Source organism: Artemia franciscana, chromosome 18 (genome assembly GCF_032884065.1).
Source record: "Artemia franciscana chromosome 18, ASM3288406v1, whole genome shotgun sequence".
Lineage (NCBI taxonomy): Eukaryota > Metazoa > Arthropoda > Branchiopoda > Anostraca > Artemiidae > Artemia > Artemia franciscana.
This window is the reverse complement of record NC_088880.1, coordinates 2,824,010-2,846,324: the sequence shown is the minus strand read 5'-3', so window position 1 is coordinate 2,846,324 and position 22,315 is coordinate 2,824,010. Positions and strand designations below refer to the sequence as shown.

Sequence of the window (22,315 nt, the reverse complement as noted above, 5' to 3'; positions counted from 1 at the left end):
TTCTAGAAATTACATATTTTATCTTAATTATAAATATTTCAATTTTAAACATATTTAAAGTTAAACATGGCTTCTGACATTGACATTACCTTTTTAAACGTGATAGGTTCTATTGGTGAAATGTTAAGCCAGTAAAAAAGAACGAAAGGCTTTTGAAATTTCGATGCTTCCACAAGCAAGATCTCTGTTCAGATTAACCGTGATAAATCGTATATAATTTTTTGTCATAAAACTGCCTGGATCGCTTTGCAGAATCTATAGGTAAAAAAAGCTAATCAAAACTTAGCTTCTCATGCTGGATAAGAACTTTAATAGAAAATAAACTTTGAAATTCCCAATGAATCGAAATCTTAGATCTCTTTAGTTTATTTTTAATTATTTTTATGTTTGAAAATATAAAAATAGAAACATGTAGTTTCTATGTAATGGCACAGTGTTCATTATACAGTGGCTTTGTGGCCACTACATAATAGGACAGTGGCTTTATGGCCACTGCATATTGACACAGTGCCCAGTATAAAGTGGCTTTATGGCCACTACATAAAGGGACAGCGACATAATGCCCACTGCATATTGAAACAGTGTCCATTATACAATGGCTTTATGGCCACTACATAATAGGACAGTGGCATAATACCCACTGCATATTGACAGAGTGTTTATTATACAGTGGCTTTATGGTCACTACATAAGAGGACAGCAGCATAATACCCACTGTATATTGACACAGTGTCCATTATAAAGTGCCATAAATGCAGTCAGGACTGCTGTTACTTATCACTTCCAACAACACAAGATTTTTGATGGGCAGATGTAGTACTGGGTTTCTTGGATGGCCTTTGCTTGAATTCTTATATTTTTAGAACAATCAAACCAATTGAAGCTTCTGAAGAACTTTTGGTGTGGTACGGAGATGAATATGCTGAAGCCTTAGGAATCCCACTTGAAGCTCGTATACCCAGTGACTTTGCACCATCCAGGAACCAAGAGCAGCTAGAGCAGAAGAAGTCTGTCACTCTATCACCTAGAATGGACAAGAGTTTGGAAGGACCTATTCAAGGTGTGTGATTGATACTCTTTTTTTTTTCTTTTTTTTTTTTTTAGTTATTCTGCTGCATTCACGGAATAAAAGTGTGTCTGAATAAGAAATAGGATGTATTTAACATAATGTAAATATTAATCTAAAAATATTATTTACATAGGTAGACAGTAAGATTTTACATGCAGGCGTGTTTTATCCGATTTATCGTTGGCCATATTTCATTTTGTCTAAAGCATATCCTCACGCTCAGTGCTTTTGATAGGAGGCTATTTATTGTTTGTATAATTTGTCTTGTGAATTTATCAGTCTTCTACTATGCTCCGCAAGTAATAATAATAATTAATACCCACAACATACAAAAGCATAAACAGTAGAGTACAGCAAAAAAAATAAACAAAGCAAAACAAAAGAACACGTAACTCAACAATAGCAAGCACAATAAAGCTAATATAACGAAGAAAAACAGTATTATAAAATAGACCAACAGATCAGTAGAACAGACGAAGTACCGAAGCTCTGCAAGTTATAATAATAATTATTACCCACAGCATACAAAAGTATCAACAGTGGAGTACAGAAAAAAAAATAAACAAAGCAAAACAGAAGAACACGTTACTCAACAATAGCAATCACAACAAAGCTAATAGAGCGAAGAAAAACAGTATAATAAAATAGACTAACAGATCAGTAGAACAGACGAAGTACCGAGGTACTGGATAAAAATCCAAGGAAATTCAAAGTTCAGCTCCAAATCACTCACATGTTTATGAAATTCTTAAGCTCACTCTATTTTGAGGCCTGAGTAAAGCTGGATGGAGATATGCAGCTTTATTGAAAGGATGGGATTAGAAAATGAGTTCAACTGCCATCCTTGTGAAAATAGATCCTTGACGAAAAACAAACCCGTTGATGTAAAAACCAAGTTAAATTATTTGAAAATGAAATTGGATGGCAATGTGAGGATGCTGAATGAAAGTCAATTTCTTCATATGGTTTCAAGGGTGATATTTGATAATGCTATGCTGTGTAATCTCTGTCTTAGAGTTTTAACTATAACTTAGATAGGTCTGCTGTGTAACAGCTAATTTCCTGTCAATATCTAATCTTTGAAAATCGCATATACTCTTCGGTAAATATTCATATACACATTTGTTTGAGCTTTTGAAAATACTGCATTAAGTTTTATTGTGCAATTAAAAGCTTCCCATAATAATTAAATAGAAACAGTAAATCAAGTGAAATTATTGACTTTCCAGGATAAATTTTATCCCGGGGGGATTTGCAAGAACTACTACTAATAATAACTCACTGCAGCACCACGCCGCCTGAGGCCAACACAGCTACGCACGCTCCTCCTCCAACTTAATCTATTTAAAGCCTCCCTCTTTACACCCTCCCAGGAAGTTCCCATTTCCTTTAAATCTTTATTTATGACGTCCTCCCAAACCCAGACAAGGACGACCTGCTTTCCGTGTATCCCCAGACGGTTGGCCAAAAAGGACAATCTTCTTCAATCTGTCATCATTCATCCGCAGAACGTGGCCTAGCCATCTCAACCTTTCTTTCATTGTAGCCCTAGAAAGCGGGATTGAACCACATTTTTCATACAACCTACTGTTTGAAATACGGTCAGTCAGCCGGGTACCCAGAACAATCCGTACGCAATTTCTCTGGAAAATATCTAGTAAATTTTCATCTGCTTTTCGGAGCGCCCATGCTTCAGAGCCACATTTGACCACTGTCATCACTGTAGCTTCCAATATTCTAATCTTGGTTTGCAGACTTATCTTTCTGTTTTTCCAAACTTTTTTTTAACTGTGAAAAAACACCCTGAGCCTTAGCCAGTCTGCTTTTAACATCTTCACTGCTCCCACCATCTTTACTAATAATTCTACCAAGCTAAGCGAAGCTGCCAACCTGATAAATCTTTTCGTTACCCAATGTCACATTTTCATCTTCACTTATTCCTAGCCTTAGTGACTTAGTCTTCTTATCATTAATCTTCAAGCCTATTTTAGTGCCCTGAACTCGCAAAACATCTAAAAAGTCATTCATTTTGCTCACAGTTTCATCTCGTATGCTTAAATCATCAGCATAATTTAAGTCTGGGAGCGTTTTTCCTCCCCATTTGATTCCATGGTCTCCAATTGCCTTTCCTGTGCTCCTTAAGATGAAGTACATCAAAATGATCCATATAAAGGGGGATAGAACACAACCCTGCTTAACTCCTGATTTAATACAAAACCAGTTGCTAGCCTCATTTCCTACCTTAACCGCAGCAGTATTATTCTCATACATAGCACAAATCACTTTAATGTATTTTTCTGGTATACCATATAAGGATAAGACCTTTGCTAACGCTCTTTCATCAACAGAATCGAAAGCTTGCTTATAATCGATAAAACTGAGGACCAAAGGTATTCGACAGCGAAGGGACTTCTCAATTATTAACCTAAGAGTGAAAACTTGGTCGACATATCCTCTACCTTTTCTAAAACCGCATTGTTCTTCCCTTAAAACTGTGTCTACAGCCTCTCAGTCTGAAAAGTATCCTATTACTCAGTAATTTGCTACCTACAGAGACCAGACTAATGCCTCGATAATTACGGAATACTTTTAATTTGTCTTACTTTGATGTTGAGATGTTCCTGGGAAGATGTTCAGCGGGATCGGGATTGTCTGAAATGTTTTTCCATGGAAGAGGAGCGATTTTTCGCATGAGAAATTCTCCATGGGGAATTTTACGCGGGAGGACTTCTACTTTGAGAAATTTTCTAAGGAGAGAGAGAACTTTACGCTGAATTTTTCGGCATTATTTGAAAAATAATTATAAATTAGATAAAACAAGGTTTTTTGAGTCGAAAGTAAAGAGCAATATTTCAACTTGAAACAAACAGAAATTCTTCCGTATATGAGGGGGATTGCCCCCTCCTTAATACATCAATCATTACGCTAAAGTTTGACTTTTTGTCTCAATTCTTTAATAACGAGTTCTGAAATACAAGGGTCGTTTGATTAGAATAAGAGGCTTTTTTGAACGTTATAAAACACTTTAGTTTTGAAGAGTGAGGTATTGAGGAGGGGGCAACGTACCTCTGAACTTAACTCATTCATCACTCATTCAATCATCAATAATTCCCGTTTTAGTCACTTTTTAAAAACCCCAACACAATCCTGTTAGTGATCAACTCTTTCAGAAAAGATCTCCGGGAGTGCCCGCGGTCTGATCTTTCAGGTTTTAGAATAGAATATGATTTATTGGCTAAAATAGCACACAAGCTAAACACGACAGAAACAGTTACAATGATAAAACAGATTTTAAGGGATAGACATAAATAAAAAGTCAAATCAACTAGTAAAATGCGAAACAAAATAGGGAACAAAAGAGTATTGTCCCTCATGGACAAAAGTTGGGGACACGAGTCACGTTGGGTATTTGGAGGTCTACGAGCATTAACTCTTGTATTAGGAAGGATTGAGGGATTTTTTGAAAGGGGGAAGAAGACGTTTACGATAGTCACAACACTATCGTAGTGTTTGTGGCACTTGTGGCCAAAGCTCATGGTAAGGATGTGACGTCATGATTCCAATGTAGTGAGTTCAAGTCTAGCCAAACCTTCATCGTATGTAGTATAGGAATGTCCCCAGTATAATTTTATAGCTCTTTTTTGAATGCTTCCAATTTTAGAACATTGGTCGTTAGTCAACCCTGGGGGTAACAGACAGGGCAAGCGTATTCAAGACAGGATCTTAAATAAGAACAATAAATTATTTTAAGGTTCTGGATTGACATGGAGAACTGTTTGAGAAGGGAGAAAGATTTAAAGAGAAAACCACCAGATTTAAACAAGTCAGAAGTGTGGGACTTCCATTTAAGGTCATTGTCCAGCTGCACACCAAGCAGTTTAATAGTATTTAAATTGGGTATGCAAAGGCATTTATTGATAGGGGGTATATTTTTAAAAAAGGAGAATAGCATTAAACTGCTTTTGGGTATGCTTAGGTTGATTTTAACAGTGTCAAGATCATTCTTTAAGTTGTTAATGAGTGCGTCAAGTTTAATGTCTGAAGTATTAGAAGGTTTTGTTTTTGTTTTGTTTTTTAATATTGAGAATTAAGTGGTTAAACTTATGCGTTTCTATGTATCTTTATTGACGACTTTGAAGAGATAAATCACTATTGTTAGAGTTTTTTAAAGCTTTTTTTTTCTCTGCGCTGTATATACCTTAAAAATACTTCATCTTCGTCAAAATTATTTGTTTTAAAGATTTATCCGTTCTACTAATTGAAAAGAAGTATTCTTCTTGATAGTAAGCCATGGTTATTATAGTTCGGTTGCAATTTAACAATTGTTCTACCTTATTGGTATTCTTGTTTTGGCAGGAAATTTCTGATTGATAATAACATAGAAAATTTCCAACAATCTATCTTTCACCTGAGACAAGATACGTAAATTTCATGGGAACCAAGTCTAGAGGGACCTTATTTACGTTTTCAACCTAAATGTCAGCTGGGTGGCGTAAAAAGAATCGCCCAAGCTTTCTAGATGATTTGCAGTTGCGCTCTAGGCATAACGTAACTGGAGACTGAACCATGTTTTTTTGAAGTTAAGCAGGTTGAACCAAAAAGAGCCTCTAACTAGAAAGAGCTCTGTAAGGCGTATCCATTATATCATACCATTAAGTCCCTTCAGAATTATATAAACACTTAGTTTTAAAGGTAATTCAATAATTAAATAATTCAATAATTATTATAATAATGATTAAATGATTAAAATAATTCAGTTAGCATGCCAATTTATGCGATGGGCATTGACGGGATCCTTACTTTCAAAACAGTTTTGCTTCGTCATCATCATCAAGCATCATCATCAGTAGAGTTACTAACTTATCAAAATTATCAATTTTGATATGTTAGTAACTATTGATGATGATGACCGACTGTGTCATCGAAATATCCAGAGCCTTTGTATATATTTTTGTTTCACTGTCTGATCAAAGGACCTGTCCCTATTTGGAATTCTTATTTGTTTCGTCATAGAAAAGACAGTGGGAACAGCTTGGAAGGTATTGGTCAGTGATGTAGATGGAAGAAAACAGAGAACAATTATAGTTCACACAATAACTCCCCCCTTCCCCTTTAAAAGTAAAAACACAACAACATGTTGTCATGACAATGGAACAGGTTTTTTTGGCCATACGGTATTTGTTGTTTCTCTTACCATAGAAGATACGAGACTCATCTTTATAATTCTTAATAGTACTAATAGAAGCATATTACAATCTTGTTTTCCTTGTTTTCAATGGAAAGCATTAAGTATATTAATAATGAGTTCTAATGATAGATCTAACGCCGTGCAATGAATAAATTGAAAATAATATTAACAAGTAGATTAATTGAAGGGCAAAGCTATTAAGTCAAACGAGTAAATTTTGTGGCATAAAAAAATCGCTTAAAGTAATCAAACAGTTCGTGGTAACGAACTGTAAAAAACGGTAATTTATTAAGTTGTTTTATAACTGCTGCTCGCTTTAAGTGTCAAATGTTGCTCTTTATTTTGAGCTGATAATTTTTGAGAACTTAATTCACGATCGTTTTAACATAGGAAAACGAGAAGAAACAAAGTCTTGACAACAAGGACTGCATCAAAAGAATGGAATTTTGATGTTTATTTAAAATATATAAAATTCGTCAAGCTTAATGTTACCTATCAAAAGTTATGAAGCTGAGAAAATTTGCCCAACTTCTGAAAAAGAGGGAAAACACGCCCAAAAGATCAAGTAATCTCAATGAAAATTACATCCTTAGATTCAGCATATCAGAGAACCTACTGTAGAGGTATCGAGCTCTAATATACAAAAAAGTAGAATTTTACATTTTTTGCCAGAAGTACATTTTTTTGGCACTTGGTATTAACCAAGTGACATATAGCAGTCGCCAATTCTGTCGGTCTGTCGGTCCCGGTTTTGCTACTTTAGGCACTTCCAGGTAAGCTAGGACGATGAAATTTGGCAAGCGTATCAGGGACCGGACCAGATTAAATTAGAAATAGTCGTTTTCCCGATTTGACCATCTGGGGGGGAGTGGGGGCCCGGTTAATTCGCAAATAATAGAAAAAATGAAGTATTTTTAACTTATCAACGGGTGATTGGATCTTAATGAAATTTGATGTTTGGAAGGATATTGTGTCTCAGAGCTCTTATTTTAAATCCCGACCGGATCTGATGACATTGGGGGGAGTTGGAGGGGGGAAACCTAAAGTCCCGGTTTTGCTACTTTAGGCACTTCCAGGTAAGCTAGGACGATGAAATTTGGCAAGCGTATCAGGGACCGGACCAGATTAAATTAGAAATAGTCGTTTTCCCGATTTGACCATCTGGGGGGGGGGAGTAGGGGCCGGTTAATTCGGAAAAATAGAAAAAATGAAGTATTTTTAACTTATGAGCGGGTGATTGGATCTTAATGAAATTTGATGTTTGGAATGATATTGTGTCCCAGAGCTCTTATTTTAAATCCCGACTGGGTCTGATGACATTGGGGGGAGTTGGAGGGGGGAAACCTAAAATCTTGGAAAACACTTAGAGTAGAGGGATCGGGATGAAACTTGATGGGGAAAATAAGCGCAAGTCCCAGATACATGATTGACATAATCGGAACTGATTTGCTCTTTTTGGGGTAGTTGGGGGGGGGGGGGAGCAAGTCTTAAAAATTAGAAAAATGAGGTATTTTCAACTTACGAACGGGTGATCGGATCTCAATGAAATTTGATGTTTAGAAGGATATCGTGTCTTAGAGCTCTTATTTTAAATCCCGACCGGATCTGGTGATGGGGGCGGGGAGTTGGGAGGGGGAAGCCTAAAACTTGGAAAACACTTAGAGTGGAGGGATCGGGATGAAACGTGGTGGGAAAAATAAACACAAGTCCTAGATAGATGATTGACATAGTTGGGGGGGGGGTTTCTTAAAAAATAAAAAAATGAGGTATTTTTAACTTACGAAGGGGTGATCGGATCTCAATGAAATTTGATATTTAGAAGGATATCGTGGCTCAGAGCTCTTATTTTAAACCCGACCGGATCTGGTGACATTAGGGGGGGGGTGGGAGTTGGGAGGGAGAAACCTAAAAATTGGAAAACACTTAGAGTGGAGGGATCGGGATGAAACTTGGTGGAAAAAAAAACACGAGTCCTAGATACATGATTGACATAACCAGAATGGATCCGCTCTCTTTGGGGTAGTTGGGGGGGGGGGGGGGTAATTCTGAAAAATTAGAAAAAATGAGGTATTTTTAACTTACGAACGGGTGATTGGATCTCCATGAAATTTGATTTTTAGAAGAATATCGTGTCTCAAAGCTCTTATTTTAAATCCTGACCGGATCTGGTGACATTGGGGGAAGTTTGGGGTGGGGAGACCTAAAATGATGGGAAACGCTTAGATTGGAGGGACTGGGATGAAACGCGGTTGGAAAAATAAGCAGAAGTCTTGCATACGTAATTTGCATAATTGGAACGGATCCGCTCAATTGCGGGGGGGGGATTCTGAAAAATAAGAAAAATGACGTATTTTTAACTTACGAAGGAGTGATCGGATCTTCATGAAACTTCATATATAGAAGGACCTCGTAACTCCGATATCTTATTTTAAATCTCAACCGGATCAAGCGTAATTGGGGGGGGGCAGTTGAGGGGACCGGAAATCTTAGAAAATACTTAAAGCGGTGAGATCAGGATGAAACTGGATGGGAAGAATAGAAACCTGTCTAAGATACGTGACTGACATAACTGGACCGGATCTGCTCTCTTTGGTGGAATTGGGGGGGGGGGTAATTTTGAAAATTGAGGTATTTGTAACTTACGAAAGGGTGACCAGATCTGAATGAAATTTGATATTTAGAAGGATCTTGTGCTTTAAAGTTCTAATTTCAAATTCCGACCAGATCCTTTGACATTCGGGGGAGTTGGATCGGGGAACCGGAATTCTTGGAAAACATGAAAATTGGAGTATTTATATCTTACGAATAGATGATCGGATCGTAATGAAATTTGATTTTTAGAAGGAATTCATGTCTCAGAGCTCTTATTTCAAATCCCGACCAGATCTTTTGACATTGTGGGGATTTGGAGGGGGAAATCTTGGAAAAACACTTGGAGCGTAGGAATCGGGATGAAGCTTGGTAGATAGAATAAACAAATGTCCTTTATACGTGATTGACAGAATCGTACTGGATTCGCTCTCTTTGGGGGAGTTGGGGGGAGGGGTTCAGTGATTTGGCGAGTTCGGTGCTTCTGGACGTGCTAGGGCGATGAAAATGGGTAGGCGTGTCAGGGAGCTGCACAATTTGACTTGATAAAGTCGTTTTCCCAGATTCGACCATCTGGGGGGCAAAAGGGAGAGGAAAAATTAGAAAAAATTAGGTATTTATAACTTACGAGTGGGTGATCGGATCTTAATGAATTTTGATATTTAGAAGGACTTTGTGACTCAGAGCTCTTATTTCAAATCTTGACCGGCATTAAGCCTTTTATTTTCCTTTTTAAATCAATCTATTGATTCATAGATTTTGTTAGAGCTCATACCATATGATCTCTTGGCTCTTAGCTCTTCTCGCCTCGTCACAAGTGCCATATGAGCTCTTAGCTCTTGTTTGTCAGAAGTAAAGCTATTAAGTCAAACGAGTAAATTTTGTGACATAAAAAATCTCTTTAATTAATCAAGCAGTTCGTGGTAACGAACATGGTAAGCAAAGCCATTAAGTCAAACGAGCAAATTTTGTGGCATAAAAAATCTCTTAAATTAATCATACACAAAATTGAATAATGATTAGCCGTGGTAAGTTTTGAGATTAGTCTAAAAGAGGTTATTAAAGAATCTGTGAAAACATAGGATCCTTGACTCGATCACTCGCCAAAAACTTAGGAAAAATTCTAAAAAATGACGGAACACCCATGAAACTTGCCGAATTGTTTAAAGCATACTACATGGGGTCAAAGAGTCGAGTTCGAGTCTACGGAGAAGACACTGAGGAATTCCTTGTTGAGTTTGGAACTTAACAGGTTTGCGTCCTGTCTCCGACTTTGTTTAACTACTGTATTGATTGGGTACTCAAGAATGCGCCATCTTCTCATCCAGGAGTTTAGATTGGACAGAAAAGTTCGCTTGAAGATCTTGACTAAGCTGATGATGTTGGAATCCTCTCAGATCCAGAGAAAGCTTAAACTAAGCTTGATGATATGGTAACCTTGATAGATTCCATTGGATTATAAGTCAGTACAAGGAAGACGAAATTTAGGGTAATAAATCGTACTGATTCTTTTGTGCTAACTGTAAATCAAGTACAGTTGGATCAGGTCAACAGTTTTAAATACCTTGGTCCGCAGATTGGTACTGAAGGATCTTTAGACGCCGATTTTCAGCAGCGATTGCAGAAAGCACAGATGGTCTTTGTTTCGCTCAGAATACCTTGTTGAACCGATGTGAAATTAGTGTTCTGGTCTAAAGTTCGAGTTCGAGTCTACTTGGCTTTGGTTCGAACAATCCTTCTTTATGGATGCGAAAAAGTTAGAAAGTTAAAAATATAAAAGGAAACATTTGTAATATATTTTGTTACGGTAAAGCACAATTGATTCAGGTCAAGTATCTTAATTCATTTGGTTATGGCACTATAGCAAAACTTTCAGTAGAAAAAACTTTTTTTTTATGGAATCATGTAATAAGCAATATGACTAAATAAACTAAATATTTAATGTATTACTATATAAATTCATGGAAACAGCAATTCAATATTTTCTTTCAATGCCATTTCTATTTTTCAAATTTGGTAATTTTGCCAGATTGGAGGAAAAAATGAAAAATGCTAAAATTTATAGTAGTTACCGCTCTATTACTATTTCTAGCGTTTTTAGCAAGGCTCTAGAAAGTCTTGTCCTGCCTGAAATGATGCATAAATGCGTGCTAAATTTTAGACTGTTTGGTTTTTGTAAGCATTTGAATTGTGCGTTCGCTCATCGCCTATTGAAGTGTATCCGCAGTAATGCTGATAATTGGGAAATCCTGTATATTTATGTAGTGTGGATATACAAGCAGGATTTAATTCAGTAGTCTAATCAAAAGTATTTTTGACTCTGCTTGATTTCAGAGTTACGCCTCATATAGTTGTGTTGATTTCTTATAGGTATAACCATAGTTATGTTAGGGTCAAACTCGAAAAGGATCTTTTAACTGTCTTGGGGTTCTTCTTATTAGGGGACTTAGGCAAGGTTCAATTTTAAGTCCTACTGTGCTTAACATTCTTTCGACAACTGTGACTAGGACGATTAATGGTGAAATTTATAGTGACCTTTGTGATTTTAGTTTGATTGGCTACGCAGATGATGTCCTGCTTATCAGTTAGAGTCTTTCTACTCTACAGGCAATTCTTGATTCTTTTATTTCTTATTATAAGCTTCTAGGAATTAATGTTGCCAAGATTGAATTCTTTACTTTTAATGCCAGTGGTAAAGCTCCGCGTTCTTTATCTGTTGTCGTAGCAGGTAAATATATTATAGTCTTTGCTGAAATACCTCAGCCTCGCTTATAGTCCAGACAAGGGTAGTACTTGGGTTCTTAACGTTGAAAATGCCATATCAGGTTTCATCACCAGCTATGCTAAAATTGCTTCACTGAAGTATAGTTATAGCGAGCGTGTACTTGCTAAGATTCCCGCTGTATTAGAAGAATAGTTTTATGTTGCAAAGATGTTGTGTTCGTGATCCTTGAGATATAGTGAATTCATTAAATTGAGATGCGTTAAAGTGAGTTATTTCAATTTTCACTCGTTGTAAGATTTATATATTTGCTATGATTTTTATATTTGCTCTGATCGTTTATTTATTTTTTTCGCTTTGTGTTTCATTTGTTCTTCAATTGTAATTTCTGATCATTTTGGACTTGAATTGTTATAGGAATTTATTTCTGCTAGCTTTACGTTAAATATCATTGAAAAACTTATTTTTTGGAAAGTTTTTTTTTTAATTTATTTCTGTTCGTTTTTAATTGCCAAAGTTTTGTTTATGGCTAATCTTATGAATGTTTCCCTAGCTTTTTGAGTCTGGTGTAAGGAGGATACCCCTCTCAAAAATTTTAACAATTTTTTATAAAACGTCATATATAAACAACGAGCGACTTCTATAAAGTAGAATATTTGCCCCAGGGGCTTTGGGGTGGTTTCTTTATCCCCGGATGCATAGCCTTTTCGAACACACCTAGAATCAAATATTACCCCTTTTCCTAACGATAAATCCTGTATTTAAGAAATGGTTAGTTGCATAATTTACAATCTTCACCCGGGGGACTGGGGAGGTGGGTAGTGCATCCGTGAAGGCATGGCTAGTAGAACTTTTTACTATTTTGAAAAAAAATGATTTTTTTTTAATTTTGGAATTAACCAGTGTTGAGGGAATGGGTCTTTTTAAATAGGCAAGAGGAACTCAACTTATTATTTTCAGCTGTTCCTCAGAAATTAATGATATGCCCTTCTGACAATCAGCTAGCACACAGTGTTTTTTTGTGTTCGGTATACCTCTTAAGAGCATTAGGGGGGAGGGGGGGGGGTTGTCATCCTCATAGGCGTAATTATTTGAGCTTTAGACTATTTTGAACAAGATGTATATTTTGATACTTTGATTGAACCTTTATGGAGAAAGGGGAACTAAAAAGAGAAGGGCAGGGGGCTCTCAGCCCTCTAACAACTTTTCATCACCCCACCCCCACCTCAACGTGTCTTAAAGTTGTGACTTAATACCCTCAGCTGTTCTTAAAATCTGTCAGCCGTTATTGTAGATCGTTCTTTTTGATAAGCTGGATGCACGTAGTGCCTTCGGTTCTAGTATAACTTGCCCCTTTATATTCTTCAAAGTTGATTCCTCTAACCTTTTCAGATAAACCCAGAATTAAACATTTCCCTTTTTCTATTAATAAATCCTGATTGTAAACAAAAGGTAAATTACGAGATTTACAATCCTTGCCCTGGGGCTATAGACGGCATGGCAACCTTTGAGGCATAGTTATAAGATTATTTGACAACTTAGAACAAAATCACGAGCATGGTAGTGTAGAGGGGGAGCTTAAAATAGCTAAGAGAGAGGGGGTATGGTTGCCCTCGAATCTCTCTTCAAAATTCCATCAACTTACTTTGAAAGTTTCAAGTTATCATACCTTGAAAGTTATCGTTGGCTGTATTTTATTTTGTATATCCTCACTTTCAGGGCTTGGGATAGGCTGTTATTTGTATAATTTGGCTTGTGAATATATCAGTCTTATACTATTGCTGAACAACTAGTATCAAAGTACTGGATGAGAATCCCAGAAAATGCGAAGTTAACACTAATCACTCCAAACGTTTGTGAAACTCTTAAGCTAACTCTGTCCCATATATTGTCCCATTAAATTAGGGATTCCAAAAGAACCCCTGAGGTTATAGATGCAGGTGTGAGCAAAGTGTCTCCCTCTTTATAGTGTTTGGAAAAAAAAGGTGTTACCCGGAAATGCGGTATACTTGCCCAATTTGCGGTGATTTTGATGGGCTGGACCATTTCATTTCAGGGGCTAAATGAACTAAGAGGGGCTTTCTTAGGGTGGGTGATCGTGAGCCCATTCTTGGAACTTTGAAGTCGGCATCGAAAGTAAATATAGTAGCAATGGGAAATTTTGTCCGGAATGGTCTTATTATTCGAAAGTCGAGTGTTACATGATTTAGTTTGTTTGTTGTATACGGCCTGAAAAATGGCCTTAAATACAGTCATTCATTCATTCATATACCCTTCGTTAAATACTTTTTTTTGTCTTAGCTTTTGAAAATGCTGCATTGAGGTTTACGGTACATATAAAAGCTTTTAATAGTAATGTTTAATAGAGAGGAGAAGGGGCTTGTACAAGAATTATCTGAGTGATACTGATAGATCATATCAAACAAAAGGACCGTAAAAAAAGTGGAGAAAGCACAAAAATATGAACTAAGGAGGTGTGAAAATACTTTTTTGTCTTAGCTTTTGAAAATGCTGCATTAAGGTTCCTGGTGCATTTAAAAGCTTTGAATAGTAATTTTTAATAGAAAGGAGAAAGGGCTTGTACAAGAATTAACTGAGTGATAGTGATAGATCATATGAAAACAAAAGGAATGTAAAGAAAGTGGAGAAAGCATTAAAATATGAACTAAGGAGGTGTGAAGTGTAGATCATGAATAAAATTACCGAAGATCTGGAAGATGCAGGTAGACGGCATAATAGTAAAATATTGTACTGGCATGTTAATAAATTGAGAGGGAGTAGTCATCTCGACTTGTCCCTGTTAAAGATATAAACGAGGCCACAATTAGTGATAAGGAAAGAGTTAAAGAGAGATGGATGGAACATTTTGAGAATATGTTAAACCAAGATACAGTTGCAGCAAAAGATACAGAGGAAAATGAAAAAGTTTTTGATACCTTGTATGTGAAGGAAGATTTGTTTTGCGAGGAAGAATTAGTGACTGTACTAAAAGGACCAAAAAATGATATGGCTCCAGGTGGTGATAGTGTGGTAAATGAGTTTCTTACATATGGTGGCTCTGAGGTTAGAAATAAGCTACTGAAGATTATGAATATTATTTCTGAAAAACGGGAAGTACCTAACGATTATAGGAAAACCTTAAATAAGCCACTGTATAAGAAAGGTGATAAGAGGGAATGTTTTAATTATCGAGGGATTAGTCTGGTCTCTGTAGGAAGCAAATTACTTGGTAATATGGTACTTTTTAGACTGAGAGATGCTATAGACAAAGCTGTAAGAGAAGAACAGTGTGGTTTTAGAAAAGGTAGAGGATTTGTCGACCAACTTTTCACTCTTGGGTTATTAATTGAGAAGTTCCATAGTTGTCAAACACCTTTGGTCCTCGGTTTCATAGATTATGAGCAGCTTTTGATTCTGTTGACAGAAGAGCTTTAGCAAAGGCCTTGTCCTTGTATAGTATACCAGACAAACACATTAAAGCGATTAGTGCAACGTACGAGAATGACACTGCCGCGTTTAAGGTAGGAAATGAGGTTATCAGCTGTTTTTGTATTAAATCAGGAATTTAGCAGGTTTGTGTTCTATTCTCCTTTATGTGGATCATTTTGATGGACTTTGTCTTAAGGAGCACAGGAAAGGCAATGGAAGACCACGGAATCAAATTGGGAGGAAAATTCTCTTGAACTGACATTATGCTGATGATTTAAGCATCAAAGATAAAAGTGGGGGAAAAATAAATGACATGTTAAGAGATTTTGTCAGTTCAGGGTGCTAGAATTGGTTTGAAAATTAAGGTTACTAAGACCAAGTCACAAAGGCTAGGAATAAGTGAAAAGGAAAAGGTGACGTTGGTTAACGAAAAGATTGATCAGGTGGACAGTTTCACTTACTTTGGTAGTATTATTAGTAAAGACGGTGGGAGCAGTGAAGATCTTAAAGGGGGAATAGCCATGGCTCGGGATGTTTTTTCACAGTTAAAAAAAAAATTTGGAAGAATAAGAAGATAAGTCTGCAAACCAAGAATAGAATAATGGAAGGTACAGTGATGACAGCAGTCAAATAATGCTCTGAATCATAGGCGCTCCAAAAAGCGGATGAAGATTTACTAGATGTTCCAGAGAAATTGCCTATTGAGCGTGCTTTTAATATATTCTAAGGATAGATTTAACGGCAAACGAGCAATAAATTGGTAATAGTTTTAAAAAGGGGGTTAATTGAGACCATAGTTTTTAGGTTAAACAAGTTCGTTTTTGGCATAAAAGATTTTCCAAATCAATCATGCATAAATTATCATAATAATTAGTTATGGTAAGTTTTGATATTAGTCCAAAAGAGTGGATTGAAAAGTGATTAACTAAAGCTATGTTTTAGCTCTAGTAGAACTTGAGATAAAAATGTCCAAGTATATTCTTAAATGCATCTTATTTTCTAATTTTATAGCTTAAGTTTGGTAAATCTTTTTCTCTTTAATCTTCTCTTAAATTCTCTTTTTCAATTTTTGGATTAAGAACATTTTTACGTAAAAATGGTCAGCGAAATTTCGACGTAAAAATACGTTGGATTATGATCCAGGAAAAAAATTATCATTCCTAACAATAACATACCGAGTATTTTTTTTATGTCTATTCAGTTTCAACTGTAACCTTTCAGCAATGTCAGCTATTGCATTTCAAATTATACTATACCTTTTATTCACATTGACATTATTCACCTTTTTAAGGGTTTTCCTCATTGAAAATTTTTTTTTGAATCTAAACAGTGTTTTTAGTATTTTTCTTCTTTTTTTTTTATCATCGATTCTAAAATAATTTCACAATTTTTCACTTCTTCTTATAGATTATTGTCAATTTGAGCTGTAAGCAGAAATTTGAGGAAATTTTCTTAATCCAAATTTAATGGTTTTTTTTATTAAGAATTCTCTTTAATTCTCTTAAATCTCTTTAGCTTTTTCTGCAAGCAGATTGCTGTTGCTGGATCCTCCAAGTATCTTTTTTATATTTTTTTCTTTAATATTTTTGTGGAGACATGGAAAATTCGGAAAAACACGTTTGAAGGTAATTCTCATCAAGTTTTGCTCATTTTGTTTCCTATTTGAAGCTTATATGTGGTTAAGTGAGTGACTCAATGTACTTTCAAAAAATTGCTTATTATGATCCATCGGATTTGATGTCTCTTAGAGGTTACATCTCTGCTTTTAGGGATTTTTATAATTTTTTTTAAAGCGCTAGAAAACCTTACAATACGACCTATATTTTTATGAACAGCTTTTTGTGCTTATGTAAAAGATACTTCCAAAGCGAGCATTTTCTTACAGGACATGAAAAAGTGCATTCTGGAGAAAAGGCGTTTAAATGTGCTGCGTGCGAGAAACGTTTCACCTACTTTAGTTCATTAAAAAGTAAGTGATCTAATCACATTTTTGTTCATTTCCTGGAATTTTCAACAGAACCTCTATGTAGAACTTGCATAATTACAGTTAATGTCCTGGGGGCTGTTGGGGTTTTTTTGTCCTCATTTGATGCATAGTTATCTGGCCTTTAAATTGTTTAGAACAAAATGGCTGTTTCAAAATGTAGATTGGATTTTTGGGCTTGGGGGGGGGGGGTATTGAACAAATAGCCATCAAACGAGCCCTCTACAAATTTTTTACGACAATGCCTTCCACACGAAGTGGTCTGAAAAAAATAAAAAACCTTTACTTGGGCATCTCTATTGTATTCTGCTGTATTGTGTAATCTTGTTTTCATTTTTTTTTTTCTATTACAAGAATTCATTGGACAAGCCTAGGTTTTAATAATAGTTGTTTACTTGTCAATTCAGTATGGATTAGCTGTCAATAATTTTGATGTATTTCAAGAAAGGGGTTTTCAAGAAAGTAATCTGATTTTTCAAGAAAGTGTCTGGGCCAGCATGTCTCCCACTTTCTGTCAAACTTTCAAAATTTATCAATAAGACCGAGATCGTTTTTGACAGTTGCCTACCGATTCTTAAAATGACCGCCAGGACGTCTGCGCCAACCTGATAAAGACGCAGTGCATGCCATTATCTTCAAAATAGTCAAACTCAAATAATTATAACTCAGGGGTGAAAAGACTCCCCACAGCCCCCAGGTCAAGGGCTACAACTTCTGCAAGTTGCTGATTGTTAATATGTAAGGTTTCTTGTGGATCGGGTGGTCGTATAAACTTTAGGTGGGGGGGGGCTAATTTGATTGAAAGTCGAAGGTTCTAGCTCCTTTCTTAAGAGCCCAAAGTAATTAAAGAGCAACCATGGCATGCACAATCAATCTGCATGCACATGCTTCTTGATGCGGTCATTGGATTTTATCAGGACACGGCCAGGCCAGCGCAGTCTCCTGTTTCTGATAATCGTGGCTTTGGGCTCCATTTTACAGCAGTGATGCTGCGCATCAGCAATTAAGATTCTGCCAGAGCATCAAATCTGCGGGATTTTTTTGTAAACAGCGGTGGTCAAGGACTTCAATACCCTAGAAATGAAGTACCTTCAGTTGCAAAGTCTAAACTGCGTGGAAGAGAACATATCTAACAACCACATTATAGACACAAATTTTTTCTTCTTACCATTTTCCCGTTGGCTCCACAAATGGCAACGGATTTTAGAGAAAATGGCTTGGGCTTTTTTTATTCTGATCTGTACGTCAAGGTTACAGCCTCCACGAGAGTCTATTATAGAATCAAGATTAGTGAAGCTGTTGAATTTTTCCAGTTCATGTCCGTAAAGCACAAGCTGATCTGACTCTATACTTGGATATATGACTTTACTTCATACCTTGTTAATCTTCATACTCAGTTGCTTAGAGAAATATGCTATTTCATTTAGCATTGCTTGGACAGTTGTTGGATCAGCAGCAAGAGCACTGATGTCATCCGCGTAATCCAGGTTAGATACGTTAATGCCAAATCTTGTAATCACACCGTTAAAACTCGAGGGTGCTCTTTCTAGAACCCAATCTATAAAGTAGTTAAACAAAACGGGGAACAGTATGCACCCGTGTTTTACACTACTATCCACATTAAAGGGTTCAGTTTCTTCACCCAGCACTCATACAGTTGATTTGAAATGCTCATAGTAGGCCTTCAGCAGCTCAATGAATTCAACCGGCTTATTATCGTCTACCATGGTTTGCCAATGGTTTTTATGGTTCCAAAGTTGAAACCAGCCACAAAATCTAGAAATATGTTGGTTATAGGGATGATTTAGCGTTCGCACTGTTATAAAATAATAGTCTTGGAAACTTGTGAAAAAAAAGGAGTAAACCTCAAACAAATTGCTATACAAATGGTTTTCTCACTACCTGACCAAAAAATATGTGCTGATTCTCAATCCAAAAAGTTTGCCGCCCTAGCTCTTCCACAAATTTGAATTTTTTTTTAGATTGAGGCAAAATATTTTGATTGAGTAAATACTAGTAAATGGGATTAGAAATGACGCTCTTTTGTTTTGCTGATGAACATGAAACAAAATGTTCAAAGGCAGAAGCATTTTTTGGGGCTTAAATTTTTGAGAGAGTGAGCTGCGGGAGAGGTTCAGCTTGTAGGTGGATATTAAACTTGGCCTATGGCAAAACATTTGCAGCCTCGTGTCTTGGTAACAACCAAGACTGGGTCCAGGTAAAGTCTATTATGCCTGGAATCTTAATTTTTTGAAAGTGAGTAAGAATGAGGAGGAGAAGGGAAAGTTGAATCACATATTTAGCAACAAAAAAACATTTGGTCGATGAGCTTCCCTTAACTGAGCCGAAACGCTAGTTCCGAATAGTAGATCAATATATTCAGATATAATACAACACAGAGATCAATTACATAAGGCTTATAGAAATCACAGTAACACAGTGACTCATTGGATTGTGGCAAAGTAGATTATATTATCGGAGAAAAAATGATTTTTTTTTTCTTCATACCATTTTCCCATCAGTTCCATAAATGGCAGTGGAGTTGAGAGAAAATGGTTTGGACTTAGTTGATTCTGATCTGTACGTCAAAATCACAGCCTCTACGACATTGTTAGTGAATCAAGATAGTGAAGCTGTCGAATTTTTCCAGTTCCTGTCCGTAAAGTATAAACTGATGTTCTGACTGTACACTTAGGTATATGATTTTACTTTTTACCTTGCTAATCTTCATACTCATAGTCTTGGATACTCATACTCAGTTAATCTTCAAACTCTTCATGCTTAGAGAATATGCTATTTCATTTAGCATTGCTTGGACAGTTGTTGGATCAGCAGCAAGAGCACTGATGTCATCTGTGTAATCCTGGTCAGGCACGTTAATGCCAAATCCCATGATGACACCATTAAAATTCGAGGGTGCTCTTTCTAGACCCCAATCTATAAAGTAGTTAAACAAAGAGGGGGACAACAAAATCTTAGGAATATTAAATTCTTTTTGTGTATAAGCTATCTATCTAAACATCTTTTCAACTCGTCATAATCCCCTTCTAGGTCTGCGGAATTAAATAGGAATATTAGTTGTGATACTAGAATTAAATTCATCTTTTCTTAAATATTATTTTTACATGCCTGTTTTTTATTCCTCCAAAACATATTACAGCTAAAATATGAAATATTGGTCGGTATCAAACTTTCCATGAATGAAGGATTAAATATTAAAACGCTTTGTTCACGAAACGAAATTTATGAACAAAATAAGATCTCTGCAATAGCATGTAATGCAAAGCTAAACTGATAATAATAGTAGACCTAATTCAGATTTAAACTTTCCAACCTATGACATAATTACATTTGACCTTTTCAAGAGGAAAATTATTTTTCCTTTCGTTGCATGTAAACAATTTTTTTTTCTTCTAATTCCTGAAAATTTTCTACAAAATGAGTCTGACAAGTTTGACAAATGTAAAAGCACTTTTATCTAAAAGGCTATTTGTTACACACCTTGTAACTTATAGAAGATTTTGAAAATTCGAATCTTATAGAAAATTACGCAAAACTAGAAGAATTGTTGAAGCGTAACAACACTTGACGCCTGTTTTTTTTTTTTTTTTTTTTTTTTCCTTTTTTTTTCTTTTTTTTTGAAAGAAATGGAACCCATTTTTAAAAGTGATCAAAATGACAAATGCTTTGAAGTCTTTTTTATGCTGAATCTTGATAGTTCGGTGGTTTGTGATCAAGGGATCATTAAGATCGGTAGAATTTTATGAATATTTCCCCCTTTTTCAAAAATCAGGCAAATTTTCTCAGACTCGTAGCTTTTGGTGGACAGTAGTAAAATCAAGAAATGTTATATATTTAGAACTATTATAGAAAGTTAAATCTTTGTGTGTATACATTGTTATCAAAATGCCTTTTTTAGAGTTTAGGTTAGTCGCTTCTTATGAGTTTATTGGGCGGAGTCGCTTCTTATGAAACAGCCCTTTCCACGGACTGTTTGACTAATGTATACATTTTTATGGCACTTGGTATTAACCAAGTGACATATAGCAGTCGCCAATTCTGTCTGTCTGTCTGTCTGTCTGTCGGTCTGTCGGTCCCGGGTTTGCTACTTTAGGCACTTCCAGGTAAGCTAGGACGATGAAATTTGGCAAGCGTATCAGGGACCGGACCAGATTAAATTAGAAATAGTCGTTTTCCCGATTTGACATCTGGGGGGGGGAGTGGGGGCCCGGTTAATTCGTAAAGAATAGAAAAAATGAAGTATTTTTAACTTATGAGTGGGTGATTGGATCTTAATGAAATTTGATGTTTGGAATGATATTGTGTCTCAGAGCTCTTGTTTTAAATCCCGGCCGGATCTGATGACATTGGGGGGAGTTGGAGGGGGAAAACCTAAAGTCCCGGTTTTGCTACTTTAGGCACTTCCAGGTAAGCTAGGACAATGAAATTTGGCAAGCGTATCAGGGACCGGACCAGATTAAATTAGAAATAGTCGTTTTCCCGATTTGACCATCTGGGGGGGGGGGGGAGTAGGGGCCGGTTAATTCAGAAAAAATAGAAAAAATGAAGTATTTTTAACTTAAGAGCGGGTGATTGGATCTTAATGAAATTTGATGTTTGGAATGACATTGTGTCTCAGAGCTCTTATTTTAAATCCCGACTGGGTCTGATGACATTGGGGGGAGTTGGAGGGGGGAAACCTAAAATCTTGGAAAACACTTAGAGTAGAGGGATCGGGATGAAACTTGATGAGAGAAATAAGCGCAAGTCCCAGATACATGATTGAAATAATTGGAACAGATTTGCTCTCTTTGGGGTACTTGGGGGGGGGGGGAGTAATTCTTAAAAATTAGAAAAATGAGGTATTTTCAACTTATGAACGGGTGATCGGATCTCAATGAAATTTGATGTTTAGAAGGATATCGTGTCTTAGAGCTCTTATTTTAAATCCCGACCGGATCTGGTGATGGGGGCGGGGAGCTGGGAGGAGGAAACCTAAAACTTGGAAAACACTTAGAGTGGAGGGATCGGGATGAAACATGGTGGGAAAAATAAACACAAGTCCTAGATAGATGATTGACATAAACGGAACGGATCCGCTCTCTTTTGGGTAGTTGGGGGGGGGGGTATTTCTGAAAAAAAAATGAGGTATTTTTAACTTACGAACGGGTGATCGGATCTCAATGAAATTTGATATTTAGAAGGATATCGTGGCTCAGAGCTCTTATTTTAAACCCGACTGGATCTGGTGACATTGGGGGGGGGGGGGGGGGGAAATGGGAGGGAGAAACCTAAAAATTGGAAAACACTTAGAGTGGAGGGATCGGGATGAAA

At 36.4% G+C, this 22,315-nt stretch overlaps 1 protein-coding gene across 7 annotated transcripts in view; it reads left to right on the top strand.

Moving 5' to 3' along the window:
- Positions 1–22,315, top strand: part of LOC136038503 (histone-lysine N-methyltransferase set-17-like) — a 104,096-nt gene that overhangs the window by 53,070 nt on the left and 28,711 nt on the right. For all 7 annotated transcript variants that reach the window (XM_065721589.1, XM_065721592.1, XM_065721595.1 and 4 more), the window contains 2 exons: positions 864–1,060; positions 16,883–16,966. In XM_065721589.1, coding sequence (XP_065577661.1) covers positions 864–1,060; positions 16,883–16,966 — 281 coding nt within the window. The remainder of the gene's footprint in view (positions 1–863; positions 1,061–16,882; positions 16,967–22,315) is intronic.